Source organism: Bos mutus, chromosome 10 (genome assembly GCF_027580195.1).
Source record: "Bos mutus isolate GX-2022 chromosome 10, NWIPB_WYAK_1.1, whole genome shotgun sequence".
In the NCBI taxonomy this organism is placed as follows: Eukaryota; Metazoa; Chordata; class Mammalia; order Artiodactyla; family Bovidae; genus Bos; species Bos mutus.
The window spans coordinates 70,650,380-70,676,144 of record NC_091626.1 but is presented as its reverse complement, the minus strand read 5'-3'; the positions used below and the strand labels follow the sequence as shown (position 1 = coordinate 70,676,144).

General features: G+C 49.5%; 1 protein-coding gene across 1 annotated transcript; it reads right to left on the bottom strand.

The window, feature by feature from the left end:
- Positions 1 to 1,254: 1,254 nt before the first annotated feature.
- On the bottom strand, positions 1,255 to 25,054 carry PLA2G4D (phospholipase A2 group IVD). Its single transcript, XM_005903975.3, has 20 exons — positions 25,010 to 25,054; positions 20,287 to 20,359; positions 19,955 to 20,091; positions 19,252 to 19,383; positions 18,529 to 18,569; positions 18,098 to 18,140; positions 16,761 to 16,815; positions 16,304 to 16,434; positions 15,260 to 15,370; positions 15,093 to 15,130; positions 14,779 to 14,914; positions 14,314 to 14,450; positions 12,475 to 12,697; positions 7,237 to 7,354; positions 6,776 to 6,913; positions 6,424 to 6,545; positions 6,115 to 6,304; positions 5,679 to 5,845; positions 4,838 to 5,024; positions 1,255 to 3,282 (listed from the first exon to the last, which is right to left on the bottom strand). The coding sequence occupies exons 1-20, from the start codon at positions 25,052 to 25,054 to the stop codon at positions 3,056 to 3,058; spliced, it is 2,451 nt and encodes an 816-aa protein (XP_005904037.1). The 3' UTR covers positions 1,255 to 3,055.
- Between the last annotated feature and the right edge of the window lie 711 nt (positions 25,055 to 25,765).

The window sequence follows — 25,765 nt, the reverse complement described above, 5'->3', positions numbered from 1 at the left end:
CCAGGGGCCAAACCCTTCTTTTGCTGTTCAGTCACTCAGTCGTATCCGACTCTTTGAGACCCCATGGACGGCAGCATGCCAGGCCTTCCTGTCCTTCACCATCTCCCAGAGTTTGCTCAAACTCAGGTCCATTGGAGCTGGTGATGCCATCCAACCATCTCATTCTCTGTTGCCCCCTTCTCCTCCTGTCTTCAACCTTTCCCAGCATCAGGGTCTTTTCCAAGGAGTCGGCTCTTCTCAGCAGGTAGCCAAAGTATTGGGGCTTCAGCTTCAGCATCAGTCCTTCCAATGAATATTCAGGGTTAATTTCCTTTAGTATTGATTTGTTTGATTTCCTTGCAGTCCAAGGGACTCTCAAAAGTCTTCTCTAGCACCACAGTTTGAAAGCATTAATCCTTTGGTGCTCAGCCTTCTTTATGGCCCAACTTTCACATCCATTTAGGACAAGTTAAATCTTCACAATACAATAGAGCAAGTTCCAAAGTAAGTGCCTAAAGATGCAGGGTGGTGTGGCTGTTAGGAGCCTGGCATTGATTTTAAAGCCCACAGTTTCAGCTCTGGCTTTGCCACTTCTGAATTTAGTGATCTGAGCAAGTTGCTTAATTCTGGTTGATGCCCACCAACCAAACACCCCCAGGAACATCACTGTAATTGAACCCATTTGAGTTTATTGGTACTTGTTGCAACCAATGAGATCATACTCTATGGGGAACCATGGAGTGTCTCGGTAAGTGGGAAGTAGGAGGGCTTTATTGTAGGATTTGGGCTTGTGTGAGGTGATTTACAGTGTAAAATATTGATAAACAGAAACCTCAGAGTCAGGAGGCCAGACAAGGGAGCTCTCAGGCTTGCTCTCCAGTAATAGGACAGCCCAAGAGGAAGAAGAAAGACTCTTTCCTGGAAAAGACTTAGTCAATGAAAAGTCATGGACTCTGTTTACTCAAGCCCTCCCAACTTCCTTTTCCTCTTGTAAAAGCAGTCTCCTTCCATTCCATTAAAATCTCAGCTATTTGCTTTATGCAAATTGACAGGCTAATCCTAATATTCATATGGAAATTCAAGGGACCCTGAATAACCAGTACAATCTTGAAAAGGAAGAACAAAGTCATAGGACTCACAAAAGACTTGCTACAAAGCTACAGTAATTAAGGCAGTATGATATCAGCATAGACAAACAGATCCATAAAATGAAATCAGAATCCAGAAATAAACCCTCACATTTGTAGCTAATTTATTTTCAACAAAGGTGTCAAGACAATACAATGGGAAAAGAACAGCCTTTTCAACAAATGGTTTTGGAAGAATCGGATATCCACTGGATATGCAAAGGAATGGAAATTGAACTTCACACATACAAATGTTAACTCAAAATAGATCAGTGACCTAAATGTAAGAGCAAAACCTATAAAACCATTAGAAGAAAACATAGGTGTAAATCTTCATGACCTTGGATTAGGCAATAGCTTTTTAAATATGACAGCAAAAGCACAAGCAGTAAAAGAAAATAAAGATAAACTGGAAATGACCCAAATCCAAAACTTCTGTGCTTCAGAGGATATCTTCAAGAAAGTGAAAAGACAACCCATGGACTGGGAGAAAAACTTTGCAAATCCTACATCAAATGAGAGAACACATAAAGAATTTTTCCAATCCAACAGAGACAAATAATCCAATTAAAATGGGGAAAAGATCCAAATAGATATTTCTCTAAAGAAGAAAAACAAAAGGCCAAAAAGTATGTGAAAAAATTCTTAATGTTGACACTACAAAAATGCATACAAGATACTACTTCACATTCACTAGGATAGTTATAATAATAAATAAAAGACAGACAATGACAAGAGTTGGCGTAGGTGTGGAGAAAGCAGAATCCTCATACAATGCTGACAGGAATGCAAAATGGTGCAGCTACTTTGGAAAATGGTCTGGCAGTTCCTCAAAAGATTAAACAGGAAATTACCATAAGACCCAACTTCACTCCTAGGTATATATGCAGGAGAATGAAAAACATTGTCCACACAAAAAAACTGTATATGAATGTTCACAGCAGCATTATTTATAATAACCAGAAAAGCAGAAACAATCCAAATGTCCATCAACTCATGAATAAAGTGTGGTATTTCTACACAATGGAGTATTATACAACCATGAAAGGGATGAAGTTCTGACATCTGCTACAACATGGACAAATCTTGAAAATATTTTGCTGAAAGAAAACAGACACGAGAGGCCACATATGTATGACTATATGATTCATATTGTATGATTCCATTCATACTGTATGATTCCATTTATATTGTAAGATTCCATTTATATTATATGATTTCATTTATATGAAGTGTTTAAGCAAATCTAAAAGAAACAGGAAACAGATTAGAGGTTGCTTAGGGCTGGAGTGGGGGTGGTTTGAGGTTGACAGTTAAGAGGTAACGGGTTTCTTTGGGGTTAATGAAAATGTTCTCAAATTGATTGCAGTTTCTTAATATTGGGGCGGCTAAAATGTTTGGGGTTTCCCATAAGATGTTATAGAAAAATTTGAATGAACTTTTTGACCAACCCAGTATATAGTAAAAGCCACTGGATGCATACTTTAGACGGATGAATTATATGGCATGTGGATCATATCTCAGTAATGGTGCTTTGAAATAGTTTACACTGAGGAGAAGGAGGAACGAAGGCAGTAACAGAAGCCTGTCAGGATGGACTGTGATTCCTGATACCCAGATCCACCCCTCAGGCAGGCCCATACCCTGCCATCCCACCCTGGTCTGGCACCTCCAGCTTGCACTTCAAATCCATGCTGTTCAGGCATGAGAAGCACTGCCTGTGAATGTCTGGTTGGACCAGTTGTTCCTCTCAGTGGCCTGGTGAGGAGTTTGCTTTCAGCTCCTCTCAAACCAGCTCTGAAGGTAAGGGAGAACTCTGGGTAGGACGCAGGCCTGAGAGAACCCATGAACTTCAGCCCCACAAGGGCTGTGCCCACTGTAGGTGGGCTGAGCCCCTGGCCACTGGAGGGGTCAGTGAGGCCCTCAAAACCCAGGGCCCCTGAGAAGTCTCAAGTCTGCACCCTTGGAGGCCTGGCCTCTGGGGCCCGGTGCTTCAGAACGGTCCTCAAGGCCTGCAGGATGGTGTCCTGGCTGCTCCGTACATTGTAGTCACTGAGCTGCACCAGGCGGTCGAAGTCTTCCTCCTTGTAGGTCATGTTGAACGTGGAATAGGGTGAGGTGACCCCAGTGAGATCTATCTGGCCGGCCGAGAGTTCTTCAGGCCCACGCTGGACACCTGCCCGGGGGCGGGAGGGAGTTAAGGACAGGGACCGGGGCCTCCACAGCTGGCAGGACTGTTCCTGGAGGCTGGGCACAGGGCTGAGCTGCTCCCCACTGAAGGGGCTCCATGCTTTCCTCCCAGCCCTGTGTCCTCTGCCCAGGACTCTGTGAGTGGCAGGATGCTATTTTGAGATATGAAGCGTGCGCTGCTCCCCACACTTCCTCACAGCATTGCGTGTCTTCCACCCCCTGATACCCACCTCAGCCTCAGGGATAAGTTGAAAGCAGCAGAAAAACAAAGTCCATTAGGTTAGTGAATGGTTTCTTAGAATTCATGGTGGAAACAAACATCTGAAAACCAAAGGGTTTTTGCTTTGCAAGAAACAGTCTTTGCTGAGAAAGAAAGAGAATTCCAAGATACAGACTGAGCACATTAAGAGTAAAGCTGGGGCTTCCCTCCTGGCTCAGTGGTAAAGAATCTGCCTGCTAATGTAGTGGACATGGGTTTGATTCCCAGTCAGGGAAGATTCCACATGCTTTTGAGTAACTAAGCCCATGCACCACAACAACTGAAAGGCCCATGCTTCAGAACAAAAGAAACCACCGCAATGAGAGGCCCGAGCACAGCAGCTAGAGCGTAGCAGCTCCTGTTGGCCACAACTAGAGAAAAGCCTGTGCAGCAACGAAGACCCAGCACAGTCACAAATAAATCAAAATTATAAAAAACAAAATGAAAATAGTAAATCTGGGGGACTTCCTTGGCTTCCAGTGGCTAAGATTCCTTGCTCCTAATGCTGGGGGCATGGGTTTGATCCCTGGTCAGAGAACTAGATTCCACAAGCTGCAGCTAAGACCTGGCACAGCCAAATAAATAAAAAACGTTTTTAAAAAAGAGTAAAGCTGGAAGTTTCAGAATTATGGCGAGAACTGTTAATAGAAAGCCAAAAACATGTACAAATGCAGAATTTGACTTTCCCATCAAAAGGTCATAAAACTCTGACCATTTGGTGGGAGGCAAGGGTTGGAGGGACTGTGATTAGAGTTCAGATTTCAGGCACCCTGGAGTAGAGGCTGAGTTCCCTCAGAAAGGACCCCAGAAAGGGCTGCAGTAGAATGATAGAGAGGCCAACTGTGACCCTAGGCAGGCTTAGGGGAATCTAAGAGAGAGAGGACCGGGGTCTCTCTTTCCTAGCTGTCCAACCTGGGGGGCCATTAGAAAATCTTGCAACTGGTAGCAGTTGTGGAGGTGACAGTGTGGGGATTCCCACATTCTGCTCCCGCCCCTCCCACCCGGGCCACAGAATAGAGAGCAGAGCCCAGGTGTAGTGAGCGGCATCAGGGTAGGGGAGGCCAACTGAGCCTGGGGTCTTGACAAAGAGAAGGGCAGCCCAGTGACTTTACAGGGATCTGGGCACGCACCACAGGCCAGGGTTCTACCATGTCCCACACTGGGTTGGACAAGCTTAAGACTCTCTCCCTCTGCTGGCCACAGGGACACAGGAGAGCCCAGGTCAGTGCCTGTGAGGAGCAGACTGCCAGGCTGTCAGTAAGCAGGGGTGGGGCTGCCTCACCGGGGGCCGAGTGGTCCTTGAAGGAGGCGTTGACCAGTGGGAAGTGCAGCACGACAGGGGCGTCGGGGCAGGCGGGGTCTGAGAAGAGATGGCACTCCCGGGGCTGGCGTCGGTCCTTGGGGCTGGGCTCCACGCGGGGGAATGGCAGCCCCCGGGCCCGGAAGTCCAGCTCCGTCTGCTGCAGCACCTGGTGGGGCAGGGGGACCCAGAGAGAGCACCAACTACTTCTGGGTCATCCTATGTCAGCACTCTAGAAAATGCTAGTATAGCTCCAGCCCAAACAGACTGCTCAGGGCAACCTGGTTTTGTCCTCCTCATGGTCCAGTCAAGCTAAGTGGTGCCTCAGAGGGAGGCCAAGGATCCAGGCGGTTTGCAGTATTGTTTGGCTAGAATATTTAGGTGGGGTACAGTCCTAGCACCCCCATCCCTATTTGGGATTGCTATTCCGGCTTATTCACTCTCAGAGCCTCAAGTAAGCCTCTGTAAGGCTTCTGTCTCTCAGCCCTACTCACCCCCTTCCACAGAGTCCCCGGGGGAGACCCAGGGGGATGGATGTGGACAGGCCAGGCTTTCCTCTCACCTCTGTCCAGCGCTTCCTCTTGGGGGCGGGCATGATGAGCTTCCTCCCACCCCGACCCTCTGTCTACCATTCCTGGGAGCCCAGGGCCCCAGCTCTTCCACAGCCCTTTCCCACCCTGGCAGGAGCCTGTGAGTCAAAGCCTGTCACCTCTCCCTCTCCTTGGCAACATAGAAAGTCTGGGTCAGTGGCCCTCTGCTCTCCCCTGGAGTGTGGCCTGGCTGGTTAGAGGGTCTGGGGTTCCCATGGGACAACCAGCAGTACCTCAAAGGGCGAGGATAGAGAGTAGTCAAAGGAGATTATGAGGTCCAGCCTGCGGCCTGGCCGGAACATGACGGGACAGCTGGTGTTAATGAAGTAGCCAGCATCCACCAGGCAGAGCTGGGGCTCCTGCGGGGTCAGCTGGTTGGGAGAGGAGTCTGGCCTGCAGTCTGATGGAGGAGGCAGCAATAGTCAGGGGCAGCCACTCGAACACAGACCAACCACTCTCCTGCTTCATCCTGCATTTGCCTCCACATCCCCTTCTTACCTCTGTGTCAGTCCCTGAATGCATGTCATCTGAGCCTTTGGCAAGACCTTCTCCAAGCCACGCCCCAGAAGTGGATGCTGGGACCCAAGACCCCTGGTAGCCCCAGCCATGGTCTATCTCCACCTGGGAGCCAAACCTTGTTACCGGGAGACACATGGCATTGGCCCTTACCTGCCCAGGTGGTAAAGTCTTTCTGGGCACAGTAGTCCTTATGCATCTGGAGGCCCTGGAGGAAGTTGGAGCTGTGCTGGTAGAGTGGTCGGCTTGTCAAGAGGCCTTTAAACATCTGGGCCAGTGCTGTTCCAGGCTGCATCCACAAGGTCTCTGGCCATGAGGAGGTCCCCGCGGAGGCAGGGGACACCTCTGAGCCCAGAGAAATAGATGTTGGTCCAGTGACAGGCTTGGAAATGCCTGGCCCTGCCTGATCCTGACTGTGCTCCCATCCCGACCCTGCAGCATCAGAAGGGGAAGCAGCCTCACTCCAGGCTCCTTACCCAGGTCCCTGATCTTGTCCCGGATGTGCTGCTTCCAGGTGTCATCAGAGCTGGTGAGGTCATACCAGGCATCCAGCAAGTTCAGGGAGAAAATGTTGCTCCAGATACCTGCAGGCCAAATCCCCAAGAGAGTCAGCCTCAGCACTCTGCCTCCCAATAGTCCCCACCCTTGGGTATGGATGGAGAAGGAGGGGGGAACAGGCTGCCCCCACAAGGCCCTTCCCCACAACCCAATATCCGCCCTCACTAGGGGCTCTGCCCATAACTGGGTACAGGGGTTACGATCAGAGAGGCCTGGTCAAGGGACATCCGGGGCCTTCAGAGTGACAACCCCTCACCTTCCAGAAAGCAGATCCGGGACTCTGGGAGCCTCTTCATCAGCCGCCCCATGAAGAACTCAGAGCCGAAGAGCTCAGGAGGGACAAAGACTCCATACTTCAGGAACCCGACCTCGTAGGGGGAGAACTCGACCCACTCTGAGCGGGTAGGAGCGAGAGGCAGGAAAGAGAGGACAATGGGCTTGGGAGGAGGGGCAGATCTGACAAGGGCCAAAGACACAGCCCTCCAGCAGGCCTCAGCCTCCTGCCGGCCTGACTGACTCTTGAGCTGACCCCTCCGCCCCCACTCAGCCTTTTGTCTACATCCTTAGCCACCACAGCCCTTGCCCTAGATGGAGAGCCCTGCCACCTGACCCATCAGCCCATCCGCACCACCGTCCTTCCAGGACGTGGGCCATCTGTGCATCATGAGCGTGTGTGTGTGTATTGGAGGACACAATGGATGGGACTGAGAATGGTACCCTTGAAGTCCAGGGTCTGCAGACTGTTCTCTTTGACACTGAGGCTCAAGTAGAGGGGCAGAGGGTTCTGGCCCTGCTCCAGCGCAGCTCTCTGTCCTGACAGCTTCTGATCCACCACCTGGGATGCAGGCATGAGGGCCAAAGTGAGGTTGGGAGCACCCTGGAGACAGGGTGTGGGTAACAGGCTGGGGGGAAGCGCCTGGGGGTCTGGGTGACATGGGTGGGCACATGATGCAATTCCCACTCCTGCCCCTGTGTGACCAGCCCCACATGCAGGGTTGCCATGTAGGGCCTTGCAGGTTGAGAGCTGCATATCTGTAGAGTGCCAATCACAAGGACCACAGTGTCAACAGTGACAGCCATCCCTGCATCCTATGGTGCCAGTGGCCCATCTTTATGAGTCAGAGGGTGGAGGGGCCATGGATCCTCTGTCTCTCTCTCTCACACACACACAGAGCTTTCTGCAGAGGACTCAGGAATCCTCCTTCAGTGTGCATTGTTAGCTTTGCCAGGGGCTGGCCCTTCTAGGTAAACCTGGACACAGTTCAACTTTTAGCCCCTCCCAAACACACTCCTGACATCCTCACCTCCCCTCATCTCCTCTGTCCCTGTTTTGCACAGTATAAGTTGTACCCCACTCTTTATCCTTGCCTTCTGCTTCTACTTTTCCCTCCAACAGAACTCTGGCAAGGATTGTGGCTTGCCTATTGGGGAGACCTCCAATGAGACTCACTGAATTCTAGCAGTACAGAAGGGTCTCCTTCTATCCCAGACCGAGATGCAAATATGACTCATCTCAGGCCTCAGCAAGGGTGTTGGTGGTGGCTGCCTGGAGCCCCACCTGGGGAAGGATCCTGCCACCACAAGCCCTGGGCTGTTTCTTGTGGATTGGTACATGTACCATGAACACACCATCTCTCAGGCTCTCAGAGCTGTAAGGCTGAAGGTTGTCCTCAGCAGCTACACCTAAGAGGTTCCCACCCTGCTGTATCTACTTCTATCATCAGATTTACTCAGAATGTGTGAGAAATACAGATTACTGGGTCTCTTCTGAGAATCAGCAGAAGCCACTTAGGAATTTGGCTTTTGTAAATCTTCCCAGGTGATTCTGATGATCAGCCAGGTGTGTATCTAGCCCAGCCCAATCAACGAGGAGTCCTGCTCTTGCACCGATGACAAAGCCTCAGCACACCCCATGTGCTTCCCTATCCCCACAGCCCTCTGACTGAAGCCCATGAGCTCTAGGGCCGCAACTACTGAAGCCCACACATCTAGAGCATGTGAAGCCACTGCAATGAGAAGCCTGTGCCCTGCAACAAAGAGTAGCCCCCCTCGCCACACCTAGAGAAAGCCTGCACAAAGCAATGAAGACCCAGTGCAGTCACAGATAAAAATAAATAAGTACAAATAAAATAATTTAAAAGAGAATTATTTTAAAAAGCACACAATCAAGGTGAGCTTTAAGAGATAAAGCATGATGACTAAGGAAAAGAAGAAAATATTCAAAAAGCATTCATATTGGGACAAAATTTTCAAAACTGCATGGGTGTTCATTCTAAGGGATGCACTGTCATTCAATAACACCACAAGGATTTTTATTCTTGTGAGCAATATTAAAAAGACTAATTAAGTTTGTCTTTTTAAAAATGACTACAAACTACATAAAACCACGCATTAAGTCATTTCTGGAGGATCAAATGGTAATTAAATATGTCTTCTTTATAGCCTAGGATCAAACTTCACTTTCTAGTACCTCAAAAAGCAAGCTGTTAAAACAAGCTTTCCCTACCTATAGTAATTAATTGTTGACACCAGACAGAAAAGTCAGTTAATAAAACACTGCACCCTCAAAACCAAACATGAGCTTAAATAGTAGAGCCAAAGAGTACATAGGATATGGTAATAAAATAAAAATGTTTTAAGTAATTATGTTGATTTTATAAGTTCCATGCCATCTCAACAAAAATCCCAACAATATATATCACGAGACTGGCTGGCTATTATGTATATAGAAAGGCAAAGCACCAAAAATAGCCAAGATAATTCTGAGATCCAAGGTGGGGATACATTTGCCCAATCAGAAACTGACATTTATCACAAAGGTAGTTACTAAACCAGTGCAGGATTGGCACCAGGATCAAGACTGAGTCCCATTAGAATGGAATAAGGGGCTTCCCTGGTGGCTCAGATGGTAAAGCGTCTGCCTGCAATGCGGGAGACGCAGGTTCGATCCCTGGGTCAGGAAGATCCTCTGGAGAAGGAAATGGCAACCCACTCCAGTATTCTTGCCTGGAAAATCCAATGGATGGAGTCTGGTAGGTTACAGTCCATGGGGTCGCAAAGAGTCGGACACAACTGAGTGACTTCACTTCACTTCAGAATGGAATAAAGTGCTCAGGAAAAGTCCCATGAATGTGTGAGTTACTGTAGCTTCATGCTGACACATGACAGACGCAGCAATGTAGATCAGTGGGGATAATAAGTGATACTGGGGAAGTCTGCTATCCATGTGGGAAAAAACAACATTTAATTCCTACTCACATAATACCTGAAGATAAATTCTGGGTAGATTAAAGCCCTAACTGTGAAAAAGAAAGATATAAAACTCATATAAGAATATACAGAAAGATATTTCATAACTTTAGGGGAGGAAAAGATTTCTCAAGGAAGCTCTAAAAGTACAAACCATAAAGGAAAAGAATGACACATTGGACTATATTGAAACTATGCATCAAAGTCTATTAGGACTGATAATGATTAATATCCTGAATTTATAAGGAATTCCTATAAAATAATATTTAAAAGGTGCATTAAATAGAAAAGGATTTGAGTAGATAATCAATGCAAGAGCAAGCACCAATGACAAATATACTTGAAAATGTTGCCTTATTAAAAGTCAAAGAAATGGAAAGCTACAATAAAATTTCCTTTCACGCCCATAAAATGGACAAACATTTAAAAGTGTGAAGATCATGTAGAGAAAAAGAAACTATAATACACTGGTAGTGAGAGTGTGAATTAACACCACCCTTTTGGAGAACAATTTGGCAATAGCTTAGAAAAGTTGAAGATACACCACTCAATGGCCTAACACTTCCACTACTGGGTATGTATTTTCAAGGCTTAGAGAATCTTGAACACATGGGTACAAGACTTGTATAAAACCATTGTGCAATTAATATTACATTTTCCTTAAGGATATATATATATTTTAATATAAGTATATGTAATAAAGGTGGATCTAAGAAAGTATAAACGTTTGTAAGATATATGTTACGTATAATATAAAGTATACAGGTTACAGATATGTATGTGATAATAAATTCAGGATGGTGGTTCACTCTGGGGGTGGGAGGGAAATGGGGCTGGAGGGGGGTCCACAGGGAGCTTTGGCTTTTTCTGTAACATTTCATGTCTTAGGCTGATTAGTGAGATCCTGCATATTCCTTATATTATTCTTTATGCTTTATGTATTTTCTTAGGTCTGAAAATTATTGTAAAAAACACTTATTAGGATTTTATAATAAATATTTTAACTAATAAAAAATAAGAATGGTTGGTAATTTCCAAATAGCATTTTGCTTGCCAACAAGAACAAAAATTTAAAGAAAAAATTGAAAACAAATTCACTTTTTGGTCCTTTTATGGTCCTTTGGACCATAATAATCATTTTTGGTCAAATGCTTGATATCCAAAGATAAGAATGGTAAGAATCTTTCCTCTGCTAATGTATTTGATAGTACTTTTTTGTTACAAATATTAAAATACTTTTTGTGTTTTAGTCACTTCAAAAGCTTTAAAAGAAACTATAAGGGGTAAAACAACAGAAAAACAATTTCACAATTTCACAATTTTTTTTTGAAAAAAAAAAGAATCCTGATTTTAATCATTGTATCAGTTAATATAAGATCCAGAAGTTGACTTACTAAGCTTTTCTTTTTCTTTTTTTAAAGAAGCAAGGTATAAAAAATTTTTATATGCTCAGTTTTGTCTTAATGGTGTTAGGATCACAGTAAAGAAATAGATTTGCTGACACTTAATGCTTACCAGAGAAGGCAATGGCACCCCACTCCAGTACTCTTGCCTGGAAAATCCCATGGATGGAGGAGCCTGGTAGGCTGCAGTCCATGGGGTCGCTAAGAGTTGGACATGACTGAGCGACTTCACTTTCACTTTTCACTTTCATGCATTGGAGAAGGAAATGGCAACCCACTCCAGTGTTCTTGCCTGGAGAATCCCAGAGACATGGGAGCCGGGTGGGCTGCCATCTATGGGGTCGCTCAGAGTTGGACACGACTGAAGCGACTTAGCAGCAGCAGCAGGCTGTAAGCATTGCTGCTGCTAAGTCGCTTCAGTCGTGTCCAACTCTGTGCGACCCCATAGACGGCAGCCCACCAGGCTCTGCCATCCCTGGGATTCTCCAGGCAAGAACACTGGAGTGGGTTGCCATTTCCTTCTCCAATGCATGAAAGTGAAAAGTGAAAGTGAAGTCGCTCAGTCATGTCCAACTCTTAGCGACCCCATGGACTGCAGCCTACCAGGCTCCTCCATCCATGGGATTTTCCAGGCAAGAGTACTGGAGTGGGGTGCCATTGCCTTCTCCGTGCTTACAGCCTGGCGTGCTGCAATTCATGGGGTCGTAAGGAGTGGGACACAACTGAGTGACTGAACTGAACTGAACTGAATGCTTACCCTATGCCAAGGCAACAATAATGCTCAGAACCACCCTGTAAGATAAGTACTATTCTCATTCTCATTGTACATATGAGAAAACTGAGGCACAGAGAGGTCAAGTAACTTGCCTAAGGAAACATAGCTAGTAAGAGGCCCTAGAATTAGAATCTAGGAAATCTGGCCCCACAGTGTATGCTTTTAACACTACCATGAAGTGAAGAAGAATACATTTCATATTACAGTATAAATAAAAAGCTGTTCCAAAAATCTCACTGACTCAAACACAATGCTTAACTGACTTTGGCACTAACTGGTCCCTAGCTCTTGAGAGATCCAGAAATTTCTGTTTCACGGTAATTAATTGAAGACTAACCTGACTCAAAAAGTCAGCATTCCAGAGTTGGCAGACACTGAGGTAGAGAGGTATGGCTGTTCCCATATCCTTCAACAATGTACTAGCCTTTCTTTCCCAACAGGAAAGGCACATGGGCCTCAGCTAGCTGCAGGGCTGCCCCTGCCCCACCAGTGCACACACCCTCCCCCTCACATGCACAGGTGCCCTACCTGACCGTGCAGCATGAACTCCAGCACCAGACCCCACAGGTCCACAAAAGTCGTGGTGCGGCCCTGCTCAGCCCGCTGCTGCAGCTCCCGATGGTAGCTCGCCAGGCACTCGGGAGAGAAGGCCTCCAGCTTACTCTTGGCCAGGTGCTCCCGGACATGACTGATGGGTCCTTTGAGGTCCTTCTGCGACCACTCAGGGTCCCCATACAGATGGGCCATTGTCCTGAGAAAACAAAGGATCATTACGGTAGGAGACCAAGGCTCAGCATGGTTGCTGCAACTCCAATTTCCATTCTCTGACTTCTCCCAACATGTGATTCCTGCCACCAAACCTTGCCTGTCTGGGAGCTGTCTCAGGGTTTTCTCTCCTTGGTTGGCACTGTCCAATATAGAGTGTGAGCCACATATGTAATTTACATTTTCCTAGTGACCACATTTTTAAAAAGTAAAAAGAGACCTGAAAAAATTAATTTTAACAGTATATTTCATTTAATTCAGTGTCTAAACATTATCATTACAGCATGTAATCAATATTTAAATTAATATAAATTTATATTTTTTCAAACTGTTTTTCAAAACTCGCTGCACATTTTATAACACATCCCAATTTGGACTAGCCACATTTCATGTAATCAGTAACCACATGTAGCTGGTGGCTGCTGTATTGTCTAGCACAGCTATAGGCCCTACTCCTTTCTTTATATGTCTGTCCTGAAGCCGTTTAAGACACTGCTTGTCAACAGCTGTCACCTAAACTCCTCTGAGGAGTTTACTCATCTTTTACTCCTTAGAGTCACATTTTAATAAGACTCAAAGGAATGACTCTCCAACAGTGAGAAGTCTCACTTCTCAGAGTGGGGTATCAGGAGGCAATGCTACCTTTAGGTAAAATAACATCTTGTGACCTACATTATCATCTATACTATAGGGTTGTGAGAGCTGGATGATAAAAAAGGCTGAGCGCTGAAGAATTGATGCCTTCAAAATGTGGTGCTGGAGAAGACTCTTGAGAGTCCCTTGGACAGCAAGGAGATCAAACCAGTCAGTCCTAAAGGAAATCAACCCTGAATATTCATTGGAAGGACTGATGCTGAAGATGAAGTTTCAATACTTTGGCCACCTGATTCGAAGAGCCAACTCATTAGAAAAGACCCTGATGCTGGGAAAGGTTGAAGGCAGGAGGAGGAGGAGACCACAGAGGATGGGGTGGTTGGATGGCATCACGGACTCAATGGACATGAGTTTGAGCAAACTCTGGGATATAGTGAAGGACAGGGAGCCTGGCATGCTGCAGTTCATGGAGTCCAAATAGTTGGACATGACTGACCTACTGAACAACAATAGGGACAATAAGGAAGACTACCGCATAGAGTGTTGTGAGGATAAAATGAGGTAACAACCATTAAAGGAAAAAGAGCTACCAATTTGGAGTTCCTGATATGTGTCAGATATGTTAAGTGCTTCAACTTGGGCTGTCCCACTCTAATCCTATGGTGTTTGTGCTATTATTACCCCCATTTTGGATATGAGTCAACTGAGAATCAGAGGAAATAAGTTGCTCAGAGTCACTTAGTCAGTAAGTAGTGTTGCAGAAACTCAAAGCCAGCTCTTTCCAGATCAGCCAGCCTACGCCTATTCAGTAGCATGGAATGGATGTCCTGCCATTGCTCACTCATGGCAGGACCTCTGATTGTCTATTTCCTCCCTTTTGAGAAAGCCATTTGGCACCTATCAGCCCATACCGCTTGGCTTCCCCACAAAAAGGGTCCCATTGATGTCCTCTCCATATCCCTCTGGAGCCTGATCATCTCTGCTCTTCCAAGTCCCCAGGGCCCTCACCATGTAGAGCCTGAGATGCCACCGAAGTAGGTCACACAGTCCAGAAGGCCTAGCTTCTGCAAGGCCAACAGTTGGCCATAGAGAGAGGTCATGGCCCGGGCGCCTCCTCCTGTGGCCATGATGCCTATTACAGGGACCTGGGTTGCACACAGACACAGGTTGGGTTAACAAGGACAGGGATGGAGTGGCCCCCTGCCCCCAGGGATGGGACCTAGTGGGCAGGGCCTAAAGTGTTCAGGATTAGAGCCAGCACCTGCTTCTCCCCAACAAGTAACAGCTCTCAGCCCTGGACAGGTCCCCAAAGAGAGTGTCCCCAAAGAGAGCTTCCCCACGCCCAATATCTCTCCCCCACATGCCCATCCCCCAGTCTCTGTGACTCAAGTACCTGGAGAGGGCATAGCAGTCAGGAAGTCCATTAGGGCCAGTACAAGTTATCTGCACCCACGTCCCTCTACCCCCACAAACCTCATCTTCCTGCAGGTCTCCATCCAGCTGCAAGACCTGCTTCAGGGCCTTGGCCACCACCTGCTTCCTCCTGCTCAGGAAGGCTCTTTCCTCCACACTCAGATCGAAGCCCAGATGTACAGCCAGCTCCTCAGGGCTGGGGCGGTATAGGAGTCAAGGGTCAGGGGCACCTGCATAGCTCAGCCACTGGTTGGTGAAGCCCATAGTGACTGCCGAATAAACTCCCTGCTCCCAACTCCCAAGGCTATTCTTTATACCACTCTCCCCAACTCCTGTGACTACCCCGGTCTTCCACGTATGTGAATGGCCCTTACCAGCTCTCAGCCTTGAGCTGCAGCTTCACTCCTGGGGCCTGAAATCAGAGCAAGAGACCCTACTCAGATTGTTCTAGACCCTGAGGGGAGAGTGGGTATCCCCTGGGGGCTTTGGCTCCCCCGTCTTTGTTCTCACCGACACTTCCCATCTAGCCGAGGCCACTTACGTTTGTAGCAGGCACGTCAATGGTCACCTCTTTCCCCATGGCCAAGGACCTCAGGGGCACAGTGAGGTGCCCAGCTGAGTGGCCTGAGTTCCAGCCACTGCTTATAGAGCTCTGGAAGAAAACTTTGTTCATTCATTCATTTATTCAACAAATCCTTACTGTGTATCTAGACAGTGATCCAGACAGATATAAGCCCCACTCCAATAATAAAAAAATAATTACAATATTTATAATTATTGTAATAATAATTGCACAAATAACAGCTAACTGAATTATTTTGCTATATACCTGAAACTAGCACAATATTGTAAACCAACCATACTTCAATTATTATTCAATCAATAATAATTATAATAGCTTATATTTTTTAGTATATCAATGGCTAAGTGTTATTTATTATTCTAACTGAATCATATGTGTGAATCTACAAAGGAACAGGTAACAAATTGTTGTTAGTAAGTATCGTAAAGGAAATAAGCAGTGTGATGTGACAGAGTAACCAAAGAGCTATGTGAAGTCTACTTAAGATGGGAGGATCAAGGAGGGCCTCTGGAGAGGTGCTGTTTGAGCTGAGATCTAAACGAGCAGGAGGAGGAGGAAGTAGACGAGGAAGAAGAGGAGTAGACAGCCTTGGAAAGAGACACAGGGGGACAGGGAAAGCACTTGGGGTGCTGGAAAAGCAAGAAGAGACAAACATGGCTGGAGCATCATGAATGAGGGACACATGGAAGAGAACGAGTCCGCAGAGGTGTGTAGGGGCCAGGTTATCAGGGCCTGTGGACACAGACATGGGATTTTATTCTAAGAGCATTGTTGGAGGAGCCATTAAAGACTTTAAACAAAGACTGACATGGCACAGCCCCCATGCCCAACCTAAGTCATTGGCCATCCTCCTTGCGTGGCAAGGGCATAGTACCTAACTGGGGGAGGCTGATAAGGCCACAGGGGCCTGACCTTGGCAGGGGGATGGCCAGAAAGAGGCCTGCAGCAGCTGGAGCTGGCCCAAGGCTGGGGTTGGCAGGTAGCCCCAGAGCCAAGACCTACCCTCAGGCACCCACTCAGCTCAGCCTCTTGGGCTGCCATGTAGTGGAAGCAGAAGGCAGAGGCTGTGCCCAGGGTAGATGTCTGCGTGTCCTCATACGAGCCCTTCAGCACCAGCTCCAGCTCATCCTGATCTAGGGAGAGAGAGGACAGACTAGCACAAGGAAACAAAAACCCAGAACCCCAACTAGGATCCAGGAAACCAGCAGTACTGCCCCAGACATGGGGAGGCTGAGTGGCTTGACCAGGGCAAACAGTATTCTGGAAAGAGCCCTGCCCACAACCCCCATGGGACTCCCACCTTCTGTGGGAGTGCCTTCCCCCAGTTCAGGGGGGGGACTCTAATGCCCAGAGGAGCCCCGTTGCCCTTGTGCTGTGAGGGAAACCTCCTGCTCTGCAGGTTCCCCAGCCACCCCCATCCACCCCCCACATTCCAGGCGGAGGCCAGACCTTGTCTCACCTGCAGCCACAGCCATGCTGACGACATGGACATCCAGGCGTGACAGCTCTCGCGCCTGGGGCAGACCACATTGTGGACAGGGGACTCTGCAGGGGAAGCTGAGGTCCCCTCAACCTCACCCCCTGAGCCCCACTATCCCAAATCCACTGCATCCAGAACCAGAAGTGGAACCGGATGCTGAGACCTCTCACCCTACCTCTGGTCCCGGAGAAGCCAGGAAAACCCCATCTCCACCCAGCCTTCTACATTTGCCAAACTTCTGACATTTCTGAAAGCGTCCCCAGCCCTCAGGCCCAGTTCTTTCTTCTCTTTCTCTGCAGACTCAACCTGGAGGAGGCATTCTATTATAACTGCTCCCAAATAGTATTATGCAACCTGCCAGTCCACAGGATGATGGACTGGGTCAGAGAAACAAAACCTTAACATTTTAGCCACTGAAACATCTCCTGACTGTCCTCCAGTTGACTGCCTTGCCAAGGGAGTCTGCTGCGTTCTCTCTGTAATGCCTGCCAGCTGGAGCCCACAGCCCAACTGCTACATTGACAGCATGTCACTGGGCTCCATCACCTCAGATGAAAGACAGCTGCCTCAGGTGTGGCTCTTTACAGGGTATTTGAAAAAGTAATGCTAGCCCATCAAACAGATACTCGTAGGACCCCGAGGGTGGGTGCCCACTTCAATTCTGAACTCCAGTGGCCTGACTCACCACAGGCAGGGCCTGGCTTGGCTCCCAGGTCAGGGCTGTATTGCCTGTTGGGAGCTTTGCTTTGAATAGAAAGTTTCTAAACATCGCTCACCACCCATTCCTGTCCACTGCAGCTCTGTGAGCTTGCTGTGTTTTAGGAGAGCTGACTAGGACCCTCCACTGTTCCGGGGAGGAGCTGGTTGACCCCTGACTCTATCTCAGGGCTCCCAGCTTGGAAGCACGCCACACTGGAAAGGCTCTCTGAGGCTCATTACCTGAATTTCACAGCCTGAGCCTGGCCTGGCCTGTCAGTCCTCCTTGCCACCTTCAGGGCTAATAACTATGAACTCATTACACATGACTAAACACCATTGGCCTAAAATTCCCTGAAAGCTCCCTCAGAACTCTTCTCAGCAGAGCCTCGGCCTCCTCTCTCTCCAAGTGCCCTTTAGGCCCCTCCAAGCCCTGCAGCCCCAGGTGACCACCCAGCAGGAAGGCCAGGCAGTCTTACTGCAAAGTCCTGTCCTTGCCTCACCCCTTCTGGCCCACCCCCAAACCCCTACCCTCCACCTCTACCCTGGTGTCTGTTCTGGGGTCCCTCCCTCAGCCTCCTTGCTTCCTGTTCCCACACAGGTGTGGGGAAGGTGGTTACCACAAGCACGTTGTTGGTGATGAGGTTTTCCGGGCGGTCTGACCTGGAAAAATCAAACCATTCAGAGTGCGGCCTTGCAAAGGCCAATGCTTCCTGCACTGACATCCCCCTCCCATCTCAGGCTACACCCAGATGGGGCCTCCTTGAGTGACAAGGAGGGTTCTCTGAGTCCTGGATATGATTTTTCTGGGTGTGGGGAGATGCTTCTGAAGCGCTAAAGGTGGGGAGGGAGGAGGAGAGTGGGGCAGAGAAAATACCGCCTTCCTCATTTCATTTCTCTAATAGGGTCCCCCCACCCTGACTGGCAGGGGTGGGAGATGAGGAACAACACATCTAGACTGGAAAGACCAATGGGAAGATCTGAATCGAGGATATTTTCCTCAGGAGAGCCTTGTCCTGAGACACTCCCTGGGCTGGGTGGTAGCACTCACATTTTCTCAATCAGGAACTCCACGTCCAGCTCCTCCGGTCCCTGGAATTAAAGATGAACCAGTTGCCAACATGCCCGTGTGTCTTTGGAGTTGGCACAGCTCCTTTATGTGTGTCATGTCATCATCTCAAGCTGCCTCCAAGGGAGGCATGGTGTTACAACAGCTCCCATTTTACAGATGAGGAAATTGAGTCTTAGAGAAAAATGGGCTACCTGCTCAGGTTCCACAGCTGGCAGGGCTGAAGGGGAAGACAAGGGACACAAGCCTAAAGAGGCTTGAAGATGCCAAGGGTCCTTTTCATCTTCCTCTCAAGGGGGACCAACCCCAGAACTCTGCTTTCCATGCCTCCAGGCTTTGCCTGCTGCAGAAGGAGCACAGACCATCACGCAGGCCTTGGGAGGGTCAGAGCAGTGAGCAGGAGTGATGAGCCTGCACCCCCTGACGAGCTGGGCACACCCAGCTGTGTTTGTGGCACATGAGGAAGTTTTCACATCATCCCAAACCTTCCTTCCCTGTAGAAGACTAGAATCCTTCCTTCCCTGTAGAAGACTAGAATCTTTCATTAAATGATTCAGCTGATAATAGTCAAGTTAAGCCTCTCCTTTCCTATTAAAATGCAAAAATCTCCGGGAAGGGCCTGGCAGCATCCCAATAGACAGGAGAAACTACGCAACCTCCTCAGCCTGGAGCTGAGAGGTGGGGCCGGTAGGTACCCCCACCCACCTGGGTGCGCAGGGAGAAGGTCTTTCGGAGCAGCCTGCCAGGGAGGACTTCAGAGACATCATAGAGAACCTTGAACCAGGCGTCATCCTGCGTGACTGTGTCCTCATCATAGAGGGTCAGCTCCAGAACATTCTAGGGACCCGAGAACAGCAACTTAGCACATTATTAACTCATAGTGTGGCTCACAACTGTTGAGCCCTCACTTGATGCCGAGGGCAAGAAAAGATGATTATGCCTCCACGCTTTTTACTTCAAAATAAAAATATAGGTAAAGCCTGAAAGTGGTTAAAGGAAATCAGCAAAGTTCTTAACTTACCCCTGTTAATTTTTGTTTTTATAAGAAATTAAATTCTTTCAAAGAGTTTCCCCCATCCCAGTTCCATGCCTGCTTTGCTGGTTCCCTAAGGCACGGTAGGTCCCAGGCACTTACTGGGAGTCTTCCATGTGTGATTTCATTTAACCTCAAACAACCCAGTCAGGAGGGCTCTTATGCCTCCACTCCACAGACTGGCTTCGGGAGGATCATCACCTTGCCGTTCGCTTATCCTCTCGCATACAGCACATCCAGGCTGGAGCACACAGACACCCCATTCCCCAGGGTCTCTGCCTGAGCCCCACAAAAAGGTGTGCTCCACCCCAAAACGTTCGTGTGTGTGGTACCACCTGTCCTCAGATGGGTGGCCAGGGATACTCTGACCTTTACCTTGACCTGACCCTGGATCAGGAAAGTGAAGGTCTCGTTCCACACAGGATGACTGGAGTTGGTAACTGTTTTGGTCTTAAACTTCGTTCCAGGTGCGGTTGGCATCTGTAGGACCACATAGGGGTCTGCCTCGCTCACTGCCAACATCAAGGGAGCCGTTGTGAGAGAGAATTCCTCACATCACTCTCCAGACGCCTCACCAGGTTCCTCCCAAGATCCCTGCAGCCACTCTGGGCAGCCCAGCCCAGCCCAGCCCCTAGGCACTTGCCTGGGTCTTTCCCTTAGGACCCAGTCAACCCCACCTCCCTAGAGCCCTGTTCACAGTTACTCACACAGGTCAGCCCAGCCCAGGCCCCGTGCCTCCAGGACCTTCACGGTGAGCCGCCAGCAGGTAGAGGCCTCCCTCTGGAGAGAAACAGACCACTGAGTCCCTCCTGCTCAGGCACGAGCCCCACTGATCAGTACCTGAGATGCTTACTGATGCTGCCAGGCATTGCGGGGCCAAACAGCCTTTGCCTACCACTGCCCGTGACTTCACTTTCACTTTTCACTTTCATGCATTGGAGAAGGAAATGGCAACCCACTCCAGTATCCTTGCCTGGAGAATCCCAGGGACAGGGGAGCCTGGTGGGCTGCCGTCTATGGATTCGCACAGAGTCAGACACGACTGAAGTGACTTAGCCGCCCTTGGGGCTGTGGCTGTCAGAGAATGGCAGACCTCAAAGGGTAGAATTTGTGGGAACCCTTCCCTTCAGGGGCAGGATTGCACAGTATAGGGAAGAGTGCAGGAAACAAAGGGCCAGGGGATGCCCACCTTACTGGATATGTCAGTTTGGGGTCAGCCACCCCCAGAGCTCCCAGGAGGGCAGCCCCTTGGTGAAGCATGCGACCTGGCTGCCCACTGTCCCCCTAGCCCTCTGGAAAGGAAGTGGGCATGTGACTCCAGGAGGCTGAGCCCCAGGGGCCCAGTGCTCCCTCATGGCCTCAGGTACAAACCCTTTCTTGGATGTGAACTGGGAAATTCCAAGAGCATCAGGCTGTTAACTGTGTGCAGGGGGCAAAATGTATTAAGACGACATGTGTTAGTCGCTCAGTTGTGTCTGACTGTTTGTGACCCCATGGACCTTAGCCCGCCAGGCTCTTCTGTTCATGAAATTCTCCAGACACGAATGCTGGAGTGGGTTGCCAGTTCCTGTTCCAATTAAGATGATGGTGAGGCCATATTAGCCCACAGACAAGCCCAATGAGATGGGAAAAGAAACTGAAAGGGCAGAAGCTCTGAGGGACCAAGAAGATGAGCAGAAGTAGGTGGCAGGAAGAAAAGCAGAGGGCAGGTGGGGTGTGGCTGAGTCCTGCCCAGGGACAGGGTGGGCTGGGGTGGGGGGCGCGTATCCTCAAACCCCTACCGCTGAGGTCCTTGGCACTGCTGGCATTTAGGGGCCACCGGGTTTGTGTTCTTCCTGAGGCCCCTCTGGGTAGTTTTTCCTGGGCACCCTGCACACGTTTCTTATGATAAGACCCTGCCATCTGCGGCGGAAGTGACACTGTGCCTGCAGGGTCAGGAGACAGCGCTGTGATGAAACCAAAGCTCTTTCCTGTGCTGCATCCTCCCACCGCCAGTCCCGCTTCTGTGCATGTGATCGACAGTCTTGGCTCCTGACAGGATCGTCTCTGCCCTGCGTGGGTGCTCCCTGCCCAAGGCTGGCTCAGCGTCCACAGGACAGGCTCTCCATGCCCCACAGAGAGGCTTAAAGGACAATGGGCCACAGCAAAGTCAATCAGGCTTGTGCCCCTTGGTCCTCAATTCTCCCTGTCCTGTGGCTTCTGGCTGAATGTCTTTGTCAGCCTAGTCAGCTCTCTGGCAGAGCACACGTGACCCTCCCAGCAAGATAGACTGGTTTCTCCCTTCTTGGGGATTAGTGGCAGCAGTGACATCCACAGGCCATAAGCCAGAGGTTGTAATTGACAGTGATTTAGTGACTTTTTAGACACCTGGCTCCATTTCCTCCCCACACCAATTCCATCACCATCCACCACAGAGAAGGTGCAGGCTGGAACCTTGGTTCCTGTGAGGAGTTGTGCTCCAATGCCCACTCCACGCTGGGGAGAGGCAGAGGCAGCCCCAGGCCCCCCAGTTCTCAGGGCCACAGCCTGTGAGCTGCTCTAAAGCCACTTGGGGCTACTAAGAAGCATCCCAATTTCTTGCTTTCCAGACAGCCACCCTGCCCAATTTGGATGTTGCTGCCCATTTTCCTCTCTGGTCACTGAGAAGCTCTCAACCTCAGAAAGCCCACCATTCCCCAGAGGATCTCTTTCCTAGGGTGAAACTCCATTCTCTTCACCTCTAAGAGTTTCACTAATATAGCATCTGGAGGATGGGCTGTGACAGTCACTACAATGACTAGTCATTGCTGGGGTAGGAGAACAGATTGGTCAAGGCAGGTGTCCAGCTAGATTGTCTGGATCTAAACTGCTTTATTGCTGTGTGACCCAGGACAAGTCACTAAACTCCCCAGTGCCTCTGTTTCCCTATTGTAGTGAGACTAATAACAGTATCAACCTGACACAGTGTTTTCAGGCTCAATGTGTTAATGCCTGTAGAATGCTTAGCAAAAAAGTAAGCAGTTTCTAGACAATTTTTCTTATTACTATTAATATTTATTAAGTACTTGTTAAGTTTATGTTTCTAGGTGCTATACTAAGCATACTACATATTCAAACTCAGTTTATTGTCCCAACAGTTTGTAAGATAGTTCTCTCATTTCACAGATGAGAGGATTGAGACTCAGCAAGGTAGACTTGCCCTAGGTCACAGAGATAGTAAGTGACATGGTGATTTTGTCACTAAGTCGTGTCTGACTCTTGTGACCCCATGGACTGTAGGTAGCTCACCAGGCTCCTCTGTCCATGGGGTTCTTTAGGCAAGAATACTGGAGTGGGTTCCAGTGCCAGTTCCTTCTCCAGGGGATCTTCATGACCCAGGGATTGAACCTGGGTCTCCTGCTCTGCAGGCAGTTTCTTTACCGACCAAGCTACAGGGGAAGCCCCTGGTAAGCAAGTGATGTAGTTTGGATTCAAACCCAGGCCTTCAGGGCCAGAGCTCACAATCCGTAAGAAGGTTCTTAGGACTTTGCATCTTTGTAAAACCATCCAGATTTCTCCCTCTACCCTGTGGATATCTAAACGTTAGAATTTCATGGATTTGTTTTAGACAAATAGGGTTATTGAGCCAACTAACATGTTAACTAATAGAAGTCTTTTCTCCCAAGGGTTCTGGGGCTTCACCTTCCTTGTTTAAAGACCCTCCCTCCTGGACTACTTTGTCCACTAAAGACTGACAATGGACATTCGTGGAGGGTCTCCTGTAGGGTCCCCCAGCTCAGCTTCCTGTAGCATCCTGGGAGTGCCTCCTTTTTGAGAGTCCTAGACACCCTCTCTCCCCCTGCACGGTGACCCCAGGGCCTCCTCCATGGCTCAGTGCTGGCCCTGCTCAAGGGAGACTGAGGGGCGCTGGAGTCCCCAGACCGGGGTCCAGAGGACCTATGACAATGAGGTCTTCAGCTGGGAGAGACAAATGAGCAGGCTGCCTTTTCTCCCTGCTGGCACCCAGTAACCTGCCTATGGGAGGCTGGAGAGACCGGGAGTGGGAGCTGCAGCCACAGCTTCCAGCCCTGAACCTTCTGAATCAGGCTGAGATGTTGCTCCAGAACCACACAATTGGCCCATCCCAGAGCAAGTCCTGGATGCCCCGGCCTGCCCCACCAGCCACACTTCTGCTGCCAAGGCAGGCTCCAGTTTCCCCTTCCACCAGGTTAAGAGGTGGGGTGGGGCAGCCGCTGAGGCTTGCCTGCCCCTGGAGCCAACTTGAAGGCCTTGGGGATTCGGCCAATCCCAGGACTGTCAAATAAGACATTTCCCAGGTGTGTTGGTAGGCTCCCAGGGCCTATGAGCCAGTTTTGCCCACTGGGCTGGGCCCAGAGAAGGCAAGGGTGGAAGAAAAGGATGTCCAGCCTTCTCCAGGGAGATGAGGAGGAAAGGGGATGCTTCAGACACTTCCACTGCTGGGTCCTGGGGCTCAGGCTCCTGTTGGAGCCCAGCCCCTCCACCTTCCTGCTCCTGCAGCCATGAGTCCCCCTTAGCCCACATCAGGGCATTTCCACTAATGTCTGGCTTGGGAAGGGTCCTCCAGATCTCAGGCTGACATGGGCTGGGACGGCAGGTGTCCTGCAATGGAAGGGTCCCCCCTCCGTCTTCTCCAGGAGTCCCTGGTGCCTGGCCTGCTCCAAACAAATCTTCAGGAGCATCACGTTAGAGCTGCTTACCTAGCTGCAACTCAGGCCTGGATCTCAGGGCCAAGCTCCAGAAGCCTGGCCAGCTCTTGAATGAAATAAATGCCCCTGGACAGTGATCTTGGCATCCTTCATGGCCACTTTCTGGGGCAGCAAGGGAGACCTGAGGAGCCAGTCCTTCTGACCTGGGTCTGTGGCAAAGATTGAGGGAAAGCACCTAGCAGGGTGAGAGCAAGCAGTTTGTAGGCCTCTTTGGCCTGGTTGCAGCCTCATAGCTCTCGGGCCTGGCAAATAATTTGAGGGTGGGGATTTAGCATATCTCCTGAGATGCACAGGTGGTTCCTGGGTTCTGGCCGGATCCAGGAAGCCCGCTGCCTGCAGTAGTAGGCTGCGGACCTGGTGGGGTCTCCTTCTGTGACACACAGCCAGTGTGTTCTCTGATGTGGTGTGTGAGCCTTCGGAGGAAGGAAGGGGTGGGGCTCTAAGGGGCTGCTGCCTGGTCGATCACGGTGGACTCTGGTCTCCTTGGGCTTACTTCTATGGCTGTTAATCACCCATCCCACCCACTCATTATCCCTAAACACAGATTCCCTCACCTTCTGCCTTCCTCCTTCATCCTCTGCCTAGGCAGAGATGCCAGGTCTGGGACCCAGCCCCTCCCCAGAGACCAGAATCACCTTGGTTTCAGCTGTGTCAGGCTCTTTAGAGGCACCCTGGCTCCAAGCCCTGCCCTGAGTGATGCCAATAGGCTCGGAGGCGTTATTACCTGGTGAGGATGGCCAGGTGGTCCCCTAGGTGTCAATCTCTCCATGCCGACACTTTGGCTCCACTCCAGGCCCAGCCAAGATGCCAGCTCCCTGGCTGGCTGGCAGCGACTGCTCCAATGGGATGGGACTGACTGTGAACCTGCCAGCCTCAAGGAGCAATAATTCTATAGGGAGCCCGGGCCCCACCTCCAGGTCACTCCCTCAGCCCAGCATCTTCTCTTCCTCCCGAGGCTGAGTCAACTCTCTTCTCCAAAAACTTCTGGCAGGGCTCCAGAACCTGCAGGTGAAGCATCCCTTCCAGACCTGGAGTGTCAGGATACCAGAGAGGGGGCAGGCAAGCAGCCAGGAGCCTAGGAGTAACAAGAGGGCAGCCCCAGAGGCAGGCGCTGAGCAGACTCTGGCAACCTAGCTGCAGGGGGCTCTGGACTCTGGTCCTAGACCTCTTGCCCCTTCCATGCAACTGGTTTTAGCGACAGTTCACTCCTCTAGGGGATTGTAATTAGAAAAAATATGGGAGACCCCTGTAAGTTAAAGATTACTCAAGAAAGCAGCTTTGCTTAACCACAAAAGCAAGCAGGCTTGCTTAGGAACAAAACCAGGAGGCAGAAGCACAAGGCAGGCCCCCAAACAATAAAACAATGGTGGAATGAGACCTACATCCTGCCCAGTGAGCTCAATAAGTTAATGACCCCTAGGACATGCTTTCTGTTCTGCACACTTAAAAAACAATAACTTGTGGACCTAGCTAGGAACAG